General features: G+C 41.6%; 2 protein-coding genes across 4 annotated transcripts in view; one reads left to right on the top strand and one right to left on the bottom strand.

Annotated features, from left to right (window-relative positions):
• The window catches only part of LOC135556845 (proline-serine-threonine phosphatase-interacting protein 1-like), a 26,488-nt gene extending 17,810 nt beyond the window's left edge, over positions 1 to 8,678 (top strand). For both annotated transcript variants that reach the window (XM_064990283.1, XM_064990278.1), the window contains 7 exons: positions 2,042 to 2,087; positions 2,308 to 2,387; positions 3,647 to 3,745; positions 3,971 to 4,067; positions 4,281 to 4,371; positions 4,586 to 4,790; positions 6,369 to 8,678. In XM_064990283.1, the coding sequence (XP_064846355.1) occupies positions 2,042 to 2,087; positions 2,308 to 2,387; positions 3,647 to 3,745; positions 3,971 to 4,067; positions 4,281 to 4,371; positions 4,586 to 4,790; positions 6,369 to 6,500 (750 nt within the window). In that variant the 3' untranslated portion in view covers positions 6,501 to 8,678. The remainder of the gene's footprint in view (positions 1 to 2,041; positions 2,088 to 2,307; positions 2,388 to 3,646; positions 3,746 to 3,970; positions 4,068 to 4,280; positions 4,372 to 4,585; positions 4,791 to 6,368) is intronic.
• LOC135556860 (tetraspanin-3-like) lies at positions 8,667 to 14,901 on the bottom strand. Of its 2 annotated transcripts, XM_064990289.1 has the most exons (7): positions 14,687 to 14,900; positions 12,503 to 12,694; positions 12,313 to 12,387; positions 12,073 to 12,174; positions 11,787 to 11,939; positions 10,876 to 10,959; positions 8,667 to 9,807 (listed from the first exon to the last, which is right to left on the bottom strand). In XM_064990289.1, the coding sequence occupies exons 1-7, from the start codon at positions 14,747 to 14,749 to the stop codon at positions 9,715 to 9,717; spliced, it is 762 nt and encodes a 253-aa protein (XP_064846361.1). In that variant the 5' UTR covers positions 14,750 to 14,900; the 3' UTR covers positions 8,667 to 9,714. The 2 variants fall into 2 exon arrangements, with proteins under 2 accessions (XP_064846361.1, XP_064846365.1); XM_064990293.1 differs by lacking the exon at positions 12,313 to 12,387 and having other exon boundaries at positions 14,687 to 14,901.

Raw genomic sequence — 14,901 nt, 5'->3', positions numbered from 1 at the left:
GCAAAAACAGGTTTTCATAAAATGTTTGCAAATGTATTAAAAATAAAAATAGAAATACCTTATTTACAAGTATTCAGACCCTTTGCTATGAGACTCGAAATTGAGCTCAAGTGCATCATGTTTCCATTGATCATCCATTGAGAAGTTCCTACAACTAGATTGGAGTTCACCTGTGGTAAATTCAACTGATTGATTGGACATGATTTGGAAAGGCACACACCTGTCTATATAAGGTCACACAGTTGACAGATTAAAAACCAAGCCATGAGGTCGAAGGAAATTTCCGTAGAGCTCTGAGACAGGATTGTGTCGAGGCACAGATCTGGGGAAGGGTACAAAAACATTTCTGCAGCATTGAAGGTCCCCAAGAACACAGTGGCCTCCATCATTCTTAAATGGAAGAAGTTTGGAACCACCAAGACTCTTCCTAGAGCTGGCCGCCCAGTCAAACTGAGCAAACGGGGGAGAAAGGCCTTGGTCAGGGAGGTGACCAAGAACCCGATGGTCACGCTGACAGAGCTCCAGAGTTTCTCTGTGGAGATGGGAAAACCTTTCAGAAGGACAACCAGCTCTGTAGCACTACACCAAGCAGGCCTTTATGGTAGAGTGGCCAGACGGAAGCCACTCCGCAGTAAAAGGCACATGACAGCCCATTTGGAGTTTGCCAAAAGCCACCTAAAGGACTCTCAGACCATGAAAAACAAGATTCAACAAGATTCTCTGGTCTGATGAAACCAAAATTGAACTCTTTGGCCTGAATGCCAAGCGTCACATCTGGAGGAATCCTGGCACCATCCCTATAATGAAGCAGGGTGGTGGCAGCATCATGCTGTGGGGATGTTTTTCAGCGGCAGGGACTGGGAGACTAGTCAGGATCGAGAGAAAGATGAACGGAGCAAAGTACAGAGAGATACTTGATGGTAACCTGTTCCAGAGTGCTCAGGACCTCAGACTGGGGCAAAAGTTCACATTCGAACAGGACAACCCTAAGCCCACAGCCAAGATAATGCAGGAGTGGCTTCGGGACAAGTCTCTGAATGTCCTTTAGTGGCCCAGCCAGAGCCCGGACTTGAACCCAATCGAACATCTCTGGAGAGACCTGGAAATAGCTGTACATCCAACCTGACAGAGCTGACAGAGCTGACAGAGCTTGAAAGGATCTGCAGAGAAGAATGGGAGAATCTCCCCAAATACAGGTGTGCCAAGCTAGTAGCGTTATACCCAAGAAGACTCTGAGTCTGTGATCACTACCAAAGGTGATGCAACAAAGTCCCGAGTAAAGGATCTGAATAGTAATGTAAATGTAATATTTCCATTTTTGTTTAATAAATACATTTGCAAAAAAAGTGTAAAAACCTGTTTTGCTTTGTCATTATGGGGTATTGTGTGTAGATTGATGACACACAAAAAAACGATTTAATACATTTTAGAATAAGACTGTAACGTAACAAAATGTGGAAAAAGTCTGAATACTCTCCGAATGCACTGTAGTTATTGTTGTGCTACTGCAACTCAATTTCTCAGTATCAGAGAAGGCTATGAAACAGTTCCCTTTGCTACTGTTTCCCTACTACAAGTAAAACAGTGGTATAGTGGAGGAAAACGCAAGTAAACACAGTCTACCCACTTCTTTCTTTTGCGCAACAGTTCATCCACTTTTTGCAGAAAAATGCATTGAAAGAATAGGAAGTGTTACTGTTTTCACCACGTCCAGCCAGCAGAGTTTACACATCTCTTTTTTTCTTCTTCTTTTTTTGTAAACTAGACTGGTTCTGTGAGTCTATGAGTTGGTTATGATGCAAGGCAATTGAATGTCCAATGAAATGATGGCAATTCCTGGAATTGAGTTATCTATTTACTAGAAATGCTTGTTCTGTGTGCGTTCTGAAAATGGAGGTCTGTAGAGGAACAGAGTCAGGAGGGTAAAGAGAACATATCCTGATAGTTTCTTCTAAAGGAGAACTGTCTCTTTTATTTGTTTGTTGAGCAGTCCCGTTTTGATTCAGAGCATGACCAGTTCCTCTACTGCTGTCTTTCTCAGGTACAACACAAGGCCAAGCAATGCAGACAAGCCGTCGCTGAAGCAGGTCTGAATCATACCATACAATATACTGTACTTTTCTCTATTGGTGATAATATCAATGGATGAATGAATCAATGAATCTGTAAATCCATTACGAATTTATTATCATTGATCTGATTATTTAAAAAACATGTATTTATTATGGTAATCCAAGTAAAGAAGACTGCTTAGGATGCAATAAATGTAAAGTATTCCCTAACCTCTATTGTGCTCCACCTGTACAGAGAAACAATACATGTTGAACGTAGAGCAGCTGGAGAGCGTTCGTCAGGACTGGGAGGGAACACACAAGGGCACGTGTGAGGTTAGAGCTTCACATTGCACCCACCCACAACTGTTACTAGCCCAACTACGACCTCACACCACAGCACACCACGCCCCCTTCCGCAGTATGTCTGAGTAGGCCTATATTTCTCAGTATAACACCCCCCCTGTGGCTCATGTACATATATCCAGAATAGACTACACTGTTAGAACAAAAAGGTACTATCTAGAACCTAAAAGGGTTCTTCGGTTTTCCCCGTAGGAGAACCCTTTGAAGATGCCTTTTTGGTTCTAGGTAGAACTCTTTTGGATTCCATGTAGAACCCTTTACACAGAAAGTTCTACACGGAACCAAAAAAGGTTATCCTATGAGGTCAGCCAAAGAACCCTTTTAGGTTCTAGATAGCACCTTTTTGTTCTAACAGTGTAGTCTATGCCTCTTAAAGCACAATATTGAACGTTACCGATTGAGCAGGTAAGCCTGATGATTCAGCTATTACAGTAGCTTGTAAAGCTATTTAGAGCCTGGTTATGTCTGGTTAGCCTCCTTAATGTATGCAGTCGCTTTTTAGCCAGATTGTATACTTAACAAAAATATAAATGTAACATGCAACAATGTCAATTATTTTATGGAGTTACAGTTCATATTAGGAAATCAGTCAATTTAAATAAATGTATTAGGCACGAATCTATGGATTTCATATGACTGCGAATACAGATATGCATCTGTTGGTCACAGATATCTTTAAAAAAAAATGGGCCTCATTATCTCGTCACGGTATTTTTGTGCATTCAAATTGCAATTTAATTCGTTGTCTGTAGCTTATTCCTGCCCATACCATAACCCCACCGCCACCATGAGGCACTCTGTTCACAACGTTGAAATCAGCAAACCGCTCGCCCTCATGACAGCATACACGTTGTCTGCGGTTGAGGCTGGTTGGACGTACTGCGTCCAACCGTGTGACAAAACTACATGTTTTAGAGTGGCCTTTTATTGACCCTACCACAAAGTGCACCTATGTAATGAGCATGCTGTTTAATCAGCTTCTTGATATGCCACACCTGTCAGGTGGATGGATTATCTTGGCAAAGGAGAAATGCTCAGTAACAGGGATGTTAACACATTTTTGCTCAAAATTAGAGAGAAATAAGTTTTTTTGTGTGTATAGAACATTTCTGGGATCTCATGAAACATGGGACCAACTCTTTACGTTACATGTATATTTTTGTTCAGTGTGTATATATAGGGATAGATGGTTAAGGGTTTGTACTGTATGTGTGTCTCTGCTGTTCCAGGTGTTTCAGCAGCAGGAGGTGGACCGCATCACTATCCTGAGGTGTGCCCTCTGGGACCACTGTAATCACTTCTCTGTGCAATGTGTCAAAGATGACGAGGTGAGCTCAACAATGACCACACTTCAGACGATAGGCAAATGGGTTATGGATGGGTCCATGAACTACTGTCTACATTAAACTCTATTAGTACCAGTACTACACTGCCTAACATGCAATGTATCTGGTGATCAACCAAAATGCATCCTATTTGTCAACCAGAACAATTTTAAATCAATGAAGCCTCTTTGAAGACTGAGCATGAATATGAGAAATGTTTTTCTGCAGTTTTACGAGGAGGTGAGGAATACTCTGGAGATGTGTGACATCACAGCAGATAACAACTGTTTCATAGAGATGAAGACAACAGGTTCAAGCCCACCAGGTAAAAGCTCACTGAATACAGGACAGAGCGTGAAGGGCCAGGGTTTCTGTCAACATTGGCACCAATGGCGAACACTTCTTAGAGTGATTGTAACGGGTTTGTACTGTGTGTCTCTGCTTTTCAAGTGTAACAGTTCCTCTGAATAACATTTGCCATTAGAAATATTATACGCCTATGCCTAATTTCTGTGGATATCCATCCTCTTCTCTCTAGACCCCGTTATGTTTGAGAACTACTATGAGAGGGAGCCAACGGGCGACAACAACGGCAGCGCTCACTTCGGAGGGGGAGGGGTCAGGAAAAGGTCAGTTAGCAGAACTTGGGACTCGTAGGGGCAGTTTCCTGAAACCACCCTATAGTGTTTCTGTGAAACAAGCTCTATCACTTTGTAACACTGGAATAACAGTTGAATGCATAGGAATTCTAATATGGAAATTGTATCACTACATTCTCATAGCTATACATCATCAACACATTCATATATATTTGAGAATAGAACATGAAAAATATTTGTGCAGATTCTCCATGAGTATCAGTGAGGGTTCAACTTCAGAGCCAGCAGCGCCACCTGTTGGTCAAACAGTGCCTGAGAGTTCAGATGGAGTGTATTCATCCATACCTGGCTTCCAGTCTGCAGCTGCAGCTGCCCTGCCTGCAGTGACAACTGATGAGGATGATGATGATGATGATACCTTCATGGTGTTTTATGACTACTCTGCACAGGTGAAATCTGCACACACAGTTAAAGGTGTAACGTTACAGGTGAAACCTGCACACACAGTTACAGGTGTCAAGTTAGAGGTGAAACCTGCACACACAGTTACAGGTGTAACGTTACAGGTGAAACCTGCACACACAGTTACAGGTGTCAAGTTACAGGTGAAACCTGCACACACAGGTGTAAGTTACAGGTGTGCAACACAGTTACAGGTGTCAAACCTGCACACACAGTTACAGGTGTCAAGTTACAGGTGAAACCTGCACACACAGTTACAGGTGTCAAGTTACAGGTGAAACCTGCACACACAGTTACAGGTGTCAAGTTACAGGTGAAACCTGCACACACAGTTACAGGTGTAAACCCTGCAACACAGTTACAGGTGTCAAGTTACAGGTGAAACCTGCACACACAGTTACAGGTGTCAAGTTACAGGTGAAACCTGCACACACAGTTACAGGTGTCAAGTTACAGGTGAAACCTGCACACACAGTTACAGGTGTCAAGTTACAGGTGAAACCTGCATACACAGTTACAGGTGTCAAGTTACAGGTGAAACCTGCAAGTTACAGGTGAAACCTGCACACACAGTTACAGGTGTCAAGTTACAGGTGAAACCTGCACACACAGTTACAGGTGTAACATTACAGGTGAAACCTGCACACACAGTTACAGGTGTCAAGTTACAGGTGAAACCTGCACACACAGTTACAGGTGTCAAGTTACAGGTGAAACCTGCACACACAGTTACAGGTGTCAAGTTACAGGTGAAACCTGCACACACAGTTACAGGTGTCAAGTTACAGGTGAAACCTGCACACACAGTTACAGGTGTCAAGTTACAGGTGAAACCTGCACACAGTTACAGGTGTAAGTTACAGGTGTCAAGTTACAGGTGTCAAACAGGTGTAACCTGCACACACAGTTACAGGTGTCAAGTTACAGGTGAAACCTGCACACACAGTTACAGGTGTCAAGTTACAGGTGAAACCTGCACACACAGTTACAGGTGTCAAGTTACAGGTGAAACCTGCACACACAGTTACAGGTGTCAAGTTACAGGTGAAACCTGCACACACAGGTGTCAAGTTACAGGTGAAACCTGCACACACAGTTACAGGTGTCAAGTTACAGGTGTCAAGTTACAGGTGAAACCTGCACACACAGTTACAGGTGTCAAGTTACAGGTGAAACCTGCAAACCTGCACACACAGTTACAGGTGTCAAGTTACAGGTGAAACCTGCACACACAGTTACAGGTGTCAAGTTACAGGTGAAACCTGCACACACAGTTACAGGTGTCAAGTTACAGGTGAAACCTGCATACACAGTTACAGGTGTCAAGTTACAGGTGAAACCTGCACACACAGTTACAGGTGTCAAGTTACAGGTGAAACCTGCATACACAGTTACGTGTCATGTAACCGTGTATGCATGTAACTAGTTGAGATATTGATGGATCATGTTTACATAAACTATTCCACTGATCTGTATTATACTGTATGTATGTACTGTATATGAAACATACAGTAATTCAAAGCCTCATACTTTTATTACTAACAATGTGCTCCCTGTGCTCCCAGGACCCATATGAGCTGTCAGTGTCTAAAGGGGATGTGGTGTTGGTGATAGAACAGAGTGAAGACGGCTGGTGGACAGTGGAGAGAAACGGACGGGTTGGGCTGGTACCTGGCTCCTACCTGGCCAAAGTCTAGACATAGTCACACACACATCCATGCATGGACACACACATGCACACGCACACACTCATGCACACAGGTACACGGATTCACACACACATACTCATGCACACTCACCCATACATACTGTAGTCTTCAAAACCTTACTATGAGGACCCCTTTCTGCTTCTTACTCAATGTTCTGATCCTTGGTTGAAGACTTCAGAGTAATAGATTCTCCAGCAGTAGAGATGACTCACTGAACTGACTCGGAACATGAGTCATGACTGTGTGTTCCCCATTAACTATTAGGCTATGCTGCACCAGAGATTGTCAGTCTTTTCACCCAACAGGCCTACTGCATACATACAGTGATGTGAAAAAGTATTCGCCCCCTTTCAGATTTTCTCTACTTTTGCAAATTTTTTATACTGAATTTTATCAGATCTTCAACCAAAACCAAATATTAGATAAAGGGAACCTGAGTGAACAAATAACAACAATTGTATACTTATTTCATAAACAAAGTTATGCCCCTGTGTGAAAAAGTAATTGCCCCCTTACACTCAATAACTAGTTGTGCCACATTTAGCTGCAATGACTCCAACCAAAAGCTTCCTGTCGTTGTTGATCAGTCTCTCACGTTGCTGTGGGGGAATTTTGTCCCACTCGTCCATGCAGAACTGCTTTAACTCAGAGATGTGTGGGTTTTCAAGCATGAACTTCTCATTTCAAGACCTGCCACAACATCTCAATTGGGATTAGGTCTGGACTTTGACTAGGCCATTCCAAAACACATTTGTTGCTTTTTAGCTCTTTTCATGTCGACTTGTGAGTTTTGGATCGTTGTCTTGATGCATAACCCAGATGCAGCTCACAGACAGATGGCCTGACATTCTCCTGTAGAATTCTGATACAGACCAGAACTCATGGTTCCTTCTATTTAGTCAACTCGTCCAGGTCCTGAGGCAGCAAAGCATCCCACTACCACCACACTTGACCGTGGGTATAAGGTCCTTACTGTAGAATGCAGTGTTTGGATTTTGCTAGACATAATGGAACCCATGTCATCCAAAAAGTTATACTTTTGACTCATCTGTCCATAGAACATCAAATCAAATTTTATTTGTCACATACACATGGTTAGCAGATGTTAATGCAAGTGTAGTGAAATGCTTGTGCTTCTAGTTCTGACAATGCAGTAATAGAGTCTTGATGATCATGCATGTGCTTTTTTGCAAACTTCAATCAACTTTTTGGATGATATGGATCCCATTTGTTTTGTTTTGGAATGGCCTAGTCAAAGTCCAGACCTAATCCCAATGTTAATGTTGTGGCAGGACTTGAAACATGCAGTTCATGCTTGAAAACCCACAAATGTCACTGAGTTAAAGCAGTACTGAATGCAAGAGTGGGCCAACATTCCTCCACAGCAATGTGAGATTGATCAACTGGGGCGGCAGTGTAGCCTAGTGGTAAGAGCATTGGACTAGTAACCAAAAGGTTGCAAGTTCAAATCCCCAAGCTGACAAGGTACAAAATCTGTCGTTCTGCCCCTGAACAGGCAGTTAACCCACTGTTCCTAGGCCGTCATTGAAAATAAGAATTTGTTCTTAACTGACTTGCCTAGAGGTAAAAAGGTAAAAAAAATAAAAAACTACAGGAAGCATTTGGCTGTAGTCATTGTAGCTACAGGTGGCACAAACAGTTATTGAGTGTTGGGGGGCAATTACTTTTTCACACAGAGAAAGTGGGTGTTGTACAACTTTATTAATTAAATAAAATAAATTTTAATTTGTCGTAATTTGTAAACTCCGGCCCTTTAATCTAATATTAGGTTTTGGTTGAAGATCTGAAAACATTCAGTATCAAAAATATGAAAATGTAAAAATCAGAAAGGGGGCAAATACTTCTTCTCAGCACTGTAGAGAATCTCAGATACCATGCAGAAAACTAGTCAAACTTTAAACTGTATCAATTGTAAATATGTGTGAGGATAAAATAACTGCACTGGTCTACACCAACCTGAGAAGTGATCTACAAGAGAAAGTAGAAGAGTATCTGAATCAAGACCAACAGCTGTACTGTATTTTATATATTATTTAGTATTTGATAAAATATGTAAATGTTTACTTTGAAGTTTCCTTAGTTTGGATACATTGAAAAGTGGTGCTTCAGTTCATCAGTGAACAATAAAACATGTTTTAGTTTAAATGTAGGTTTATTTCAATCAAAGTTCTTTCCTCTCCCCAATCTATTTACATGATTTTGTTTCACATTTTCTGCAATAGTACAAGTCTAAATATCAACTTCCGTTTGAAAAATAATACACAATGCCACAAAAACACAAAACAAACGCGACTCCCTCAGTCACAGCCCCAATTCTTTGGTGGTTTACATCAAATTCCCAGGCAGGGTTGAATCTCAATTGCATTCCTCATGTCCTCCCTCCTCAGCTTCTCAATGCACAGATCTGAAGTTTCTCCACTTGGATCTTCTCCTCCAATGCATTTTAAAAAGGAGGCAAGGAGAGAGGACAAGGAATCAAGAAAATACAATTGAGATTCATCCCTTCCCTTTCATACTTGGTATTAGAATGTGTGTGTCAGAAAGCACCTACATATGTACCAAGTTGTAACACAAAGCTCTATCCACACATGGGTCTTAGGTAACACTGGTAAAGTACCTCTACACTACCTATGAATGGAGACTGGAGATGGGTTGACTGACTCACAATTTAGTGGTAAACTACAGGGTCCCTCAAAGATAAAGGAACTTCTAATATTCACATGATTAAATATTCCTTAAATACCTCCAGAGCTCTAGTCATGGTGCAAAATGACTCATGAGACAGGAGTACATTCCACATATTGCACTGAGCAGTAGTTCTCTTCTATAAAGAGCCCCTAATCATCCCTTGTGCCCCAAAAGGGAAAAGAAAATAGACAAGGCTGTATTTCATGAGCAAAAGAAAAACATCAATTCGACATTTAACAACTTTGGCCTTAGGCGTTCCAGTGTCTAAAAACAACATTTAAAATAAAAATTAATTTACAAAGCATGTTCAATAAATAACTATTTTCACAGATCCCCCCCCCCATCCACCCATGTATACCCAATAGCTATCCTGTGCAAGGTGTGCTTGAGCTTACTACTACTGAAAACTACAAATTGTGGTCATGTCAGGTGAGGCTTCGTTTCTTTATTCTTATTGGTGGAGCCCTTGGTGCGGGCGGGGTCTGTGTCCTCCTCATGCGAAGGTTGCTCCGGTGACCAGTAGCTCATAGGCCGGGTCGTGCCCCCTCCTGCACAGCACCACACAGGCACACAGCATCCCCAGCATCTACGGGTACAACAGTATGCATAGTTAGCATAATCATCATCGCTGCACCCAGAATAAAGTTTCACGTGCACTGGCCAGCTTCTCAGTCTTGTGAAAGACTAGAATTTCCAGGAGTCCTGCTCCAAGAGCGACAGTAGTGCAGGGTTTCTGTCCCAGCCTTGTGCCATGCCATCACACGTGATTTGATTATTTGAAGAGAACTTGGTGTGTGAAGTGAAGTTCTTCGAATGAAGGAGAACAAAAAGAACCAGAAGAATCATACCTACAAAAAAAAAAAAAATGTAGAAAAAAAGCACAGGTCGAGGCACTCAAGTCTTCATTAACCAGGTACATTGAGCATTAACACCTGCACAATGTGACGCATGCCTTCATCAGGGCTGGTTTTTAAATGCTCTTCATGCCTGGAGAATAAAGGCTCTCTATATTAAAACCCACTAAAGTGCTTCAACCTCGAGTTTTCTACCACTTTACTCCTTTTTGGTGGATATGTTTCTCCCCCATCCCAGAGGCAACCGTGGCTGTTTGGGATACCTGAAGCGTTCTACATTGTTATGACTCATGAGACTGCATTTGAACATGCATTTCATAATTACTATACATCCAGTGACTCCACAAATACATCAAGTTATCCTCACAAGGAGAAGGGAAGTGACTGGTCAGCAGAACTCATGTTGTGATGTCCCCGTAAGGTAGTGTTGAAACATTGAAAAAGCAATTTGACACAATCAGGTCAGCTTCTCAGCAGCAGCTCAAGGCCTACTAGACATTACTGCAGCTCTAGTTAACATGCACCTGGTACACATGGTTCAGATGTTATTACAGAAGGACTCAAATATCGGCCTAGGAACAGTGGGTTAACTGCCTTGTTCAGGCAGTTAACCAAATCAAATCGATTCCCATTTGAATGCCGTCATGTTTAGGTAATGGTGTTCTAGGAGTGCCCACTGACAATTCATTGACACCACAGAACCACAGATTTTTACCTTGTCAGCTCGGGGATTCAATCTTGCAACCTTTTGGTTACAAGTCCAACACTAACCACTAGGCTACCTGCCTATATTGGTTTACCTGTATTGCAGCGAAGGTCAGAGCAGCCCAAATGACATACATCATGATTTCTTTCAGCTTTTTCACAACAAGAGCTTCACAGCCCTAGAGGGAAAAAAAGACAAATATTAAAAACGTGTGTGTATGTCAGTATTTTCTTTAGGAAAGACATGTGCGGGTCGAATGTCCAACCAAATCAAATCGATTCCCATTTGAATGCCGTCATGTGTTAGGTAATGGTGTTCTAGGAGTGCTCACTGACAATTCATTGACACCACATGCAAGTGACTACAATAAAATGCAAGGAGAAATGAGGGCCTACGAAGTGAACGTTGGCTCCTTGCACAATATCCTGTTTCAGTGTTAATTTAAAAAGAAATTCTGTGCCTCCATCCTTCGTACAGTAGCTAGTTAGCTAACTTGATTTGCACAGTATCCAGCATTTTTAAGCTACTTGACTAGGCATTAGATTAGGAGGAATCGAAATATTCCTCCTTGGTGGACTTGTATGACGTCTGTAAATTCTCTTTAAAATACAGTGAACACTTTTCAGACTCACTGGCGCAGGAAACCTTGTGGGTCGGTACCAGTTGATACAATACTGCAAGTTCACTAGTGAGAGCGCAATCTCAAGACAGGCAGGCATAGCAGAGAGATGATGCGATTTAAAGACAACCTGAACCAATCACCATTCATAGCCAATGGGATTTGTAATAAATGCCACTTAGCTGACACTTTTATCCAAAGTGACTTAGAGTCATGCGTGCATACATTTTACGTTGGTGTGGTCCTGGGATTCAAACCCACTACCCTGGCGTTACAAGCGCCATGCTCTATCAACTGAGCTACAAAGGTCCATTTATAGACCATATTTATTGTCATTGGGCTATTTACTAGCTAAAGGAAATGCTTGGGTGTGCGTGTTCTCTTACCTCTGGGTAGAGGTCGCCAGGCCGGCTCATGGTTCCAGTACAGTTGCTGATGTTGGGTTTACAGCAGCTGACTGGAACACTGTTGTTTTTGGACTCCTTGAACCAGCGAGTATTCCTCCAGTCAGAGTAGTTGTGAATGCCACAGCAGTGGAGCTATGACGGGGGAGAGGGTAGGATAGAGATGGGGAGAGTGTGAGACTTCTATAGGCACCTGCAAACTCACCTGTAGTCATCTTTTTTTTTTTTAACGTGTCAGGAGAAATAAATCCAGTGGCGTTGTTCTCACCTGTCTCTGCACATAGTCGATGGCTCGGCTGGGGGCATCTGTGTTGGTGCCATTGTATTCATCATACACCTTCTGAATGGAGTGGTTCACCTGATCTTCCACCTGAGTACAAGCAACAACGTCAATGTCATCTGTGTAAGAATTGTCACATTCATATTAAATTCCAACAAACTGCATTCCCATTCACCCCTTTCTATTGCTTTTGTGTGATAAGACACTAGACAGTAGGCCAATACTAACCCTAGCTCTGTAGATATAGCCAATAACAACCACAACAACTTCTGTGACAAACACCAGCAGGAGAATGACAGCAAACTGCAGAGCAAAGAGAAGAGATATGAGCAATTCAATATTTAGTCCAAAGATAATAAATGACATTTACTTGCACTATACAAATGACATTTGTATCCATGTGCTTTTCAATACATACAGCAGTTAGTCCGCAGGAGCTTTCCCGTATTGTGGCACAGCATCCAATCAGCCCAATGATAAACAGCAGAGTCCCGACTGCTATTATAATGGACGCTGGGATCAAGGTATACACATCCTCAAAGAAGTGGTCATAGTCATCATATGTGATGAACACATAGGCTCCAATGTAACACAGAATTCCAGCTGCAGCCTAGAGAGGGAGACAGAGCAAGAGAAAGAGTGTGGGTCAGGCATGTAACATCCAACATTTTTTTGCTTATCAGAAAGAAAACCCAATATTTTGTGCAGACTGAGACATTGTTTTAACAAACACACATAAAGCTATGTTGGTATGTGGTCACTGGCTAGCTGCTGGTGTGTAGCAAGGGTATCCTCAGTTTCACTTTAAAAACTTGCACAAAATATACCCCTGCAATAACTTGTCTAAATTCATGGACTTATTAAGAGGACATATGCAATTTTTGTGATAAAGTGTGACTGAAGTTAGTTAAGTAATTTTAAAAATGGTTTTCATTAATATGACCCATGTATTTAGAATGATTATGTAATGTTATTATTCAAGTAAAAACAATACTTGAAATCTGTCGTTAAATTTAATATATTTTTTATACTTGAAATCCAATATTTAATCAAATATCTACAATTAGTCAATATTTAAAAAAAAAAACAACTATGTATTCTTACAACAATTGCAACCCCTGCCATTCTATTTTTATTTGAGGTACTTTTAACTGTTGTCATTGGCAATTCATGTATAGGGATTTTTATTTGTTTATTTTGGGGCGGTAGTGGTTAGAGCATTGGACTAGTAACCGAAAGGTTGCAAGTTCAAATCCACGAGCTGACAAGGTACAAAATCTGTCGTTCTGCCCCTGAACAGGCAGTTAACCCACTGTTCCTAGGCCGTCATTGAAAATAAGAATTTGTTCTTAACTGACTTGCCTAGTAAAATAAAGGTAAAATAAAAATTGTACTTTAATGCTATCATGTTTCTTCAGAGAAAAATACATGGGTCGTGATGTCCTATGTTTTTTGCTATTATATTGCAATTGGAAATGCGTGTTTTTTTTTTAAAAAGGGCATCCTCAGTTGTTCACTTAGCTTAACACATTGCAGCACACTGTATTACCAAGCACTATCAGATTGCTAGCCGGACTCCTTGCTCGGGCCAAACTCTACGCCGTGTGTTTCTTCTCGGTAATTAAAGTATATATCGAACGCTATAGCAGCGTAATAATTCAGTGTGAGTCGTCAGGCTACTATCAGATGAGATTGGTGAGAGGTTAGGCCTAAACAATATGAAATACTAACTTGTGAAAACACTGTTACTGCAAAGAAAAGTCGGGGACATCGGCGTATGGCGGCTAGGCGTTAGCTAACAGGCTAGCTAGGTTTCTCACAGTGTTACCAAAGATGTTTTTCATTGTTCTCTGTGGCGATACGTTTTCTGCTAAACTGACTCGCACAAACTACAATCGTGCATATAGTCTTACCCACTGTTATGCAGTATTACATTCAATCTCGCTGGTTTTCATGCAACAAATTGCAGCATTAAATGTCAAGCGGTTAGCTAGCTAAAAGCGAGAGGTAACAATGGAAAATGCCTGTCTGGCGTTAGCCAGCAGATCCGACACGCTTGCTCACAGCTGCATAAGGCTCTGACACTGCGAAGCCGGCGCGAGATATAACTCGTTACATGTACTTTAATCCAGGGATGAGAAATGCGTTGTACTCCGAATTGTCCCATTTCCCAACTGTTACACTGAGGATATTGTATATTTAAAACTAGTAGTCGTTCAGACGTGTTCTTCCTCATGTTAGTTCGCATGTGGCAACAGCAGCCATTTATGGAAAGTGTCTTTATACACAGGAATGCTGTCCTACACAGGAATGCTGTCCTACCCACCAACGGGTCGGATCTGCTGGCTACCTGTCCTTGTTCTACCCGTGCTTGCAATATCAGCAAAAGCAAACATTTCAGAAATAATGTATATTTTAATAAACAAACTAGACAAGATGTCTGGAAAGCTCCACATGTTCATTTTGTAGAGAATTAACGTGAGCTAGCTAATGTTAGCAGACGCCTCCCTTTGCTGCAATTTCTGTTGCGTACTGTAATTAATCCCAACCTTGACTACCTAGCGTCAAATACATATTTTGAAACAATTTCGTGATATTTTACCCAGAATATTAGATTCAGAAACACCAGGACGGTCTTTGATGAAGTAATCCCACACTGGCCCATGGTTGCGCTGGAATCCAAATATGTTACTGGAATTTCGGATGGATCATGGATGCTGTTATGATAATAAAATGGCTGTCCTGTCCGTTCTTATTATACCTCAGTGCAGTGGTAGGTTCTGCCCCACTGCCGCCTTCTACAAAATCGCCAAAAGT

The sequence above is a fragment of the Oncorhynchus masou genome, chromosome 2, assembly GCF_036934945.1.
Source record: "Oncorhynchus masou masou isolate Uvic2021 chromosome 2, UVic_Omas_1.1, whole genome shotgun sequence".
NCBI classification, from domain to species: Eukaryota; Metazoa; Chordata; class Actinopteri; order Salmoniformes; family Salmonidae; genus Oncorhynchus; species Oncorhynchus masou.
The sequence above is the reverse complement of the archived record's forward strand: the minus strand, read 5'-3'. Positions and strand labels throughout refer to the sequence as shown.

Bases quoted from the DNA above. Each gene is read 5' to 3' on its own strand.
- LOC135556860 (XM_064990289.1), bottom strand. From the start codon at position 14,749: ATGGGCCAGTGTGGGATTACTTCATCAAAGACCGTCCTGGTGTTTCTG. The intron at 12,388-12,502 runs GTATGTATTGAA...TTTGCTCTGCAG, and splicing joins GCTCCTGCGGACTAACTGCT to TTTGCTGTCATTCTCCTGCT. The intron at 12,175-12,312 runs GTTAGTATTGGC...GCTTGTACTCAG, and splicing joins GCTATATCTACAGAGCTAGG to GTGGAAGATCAGGTGAACCA.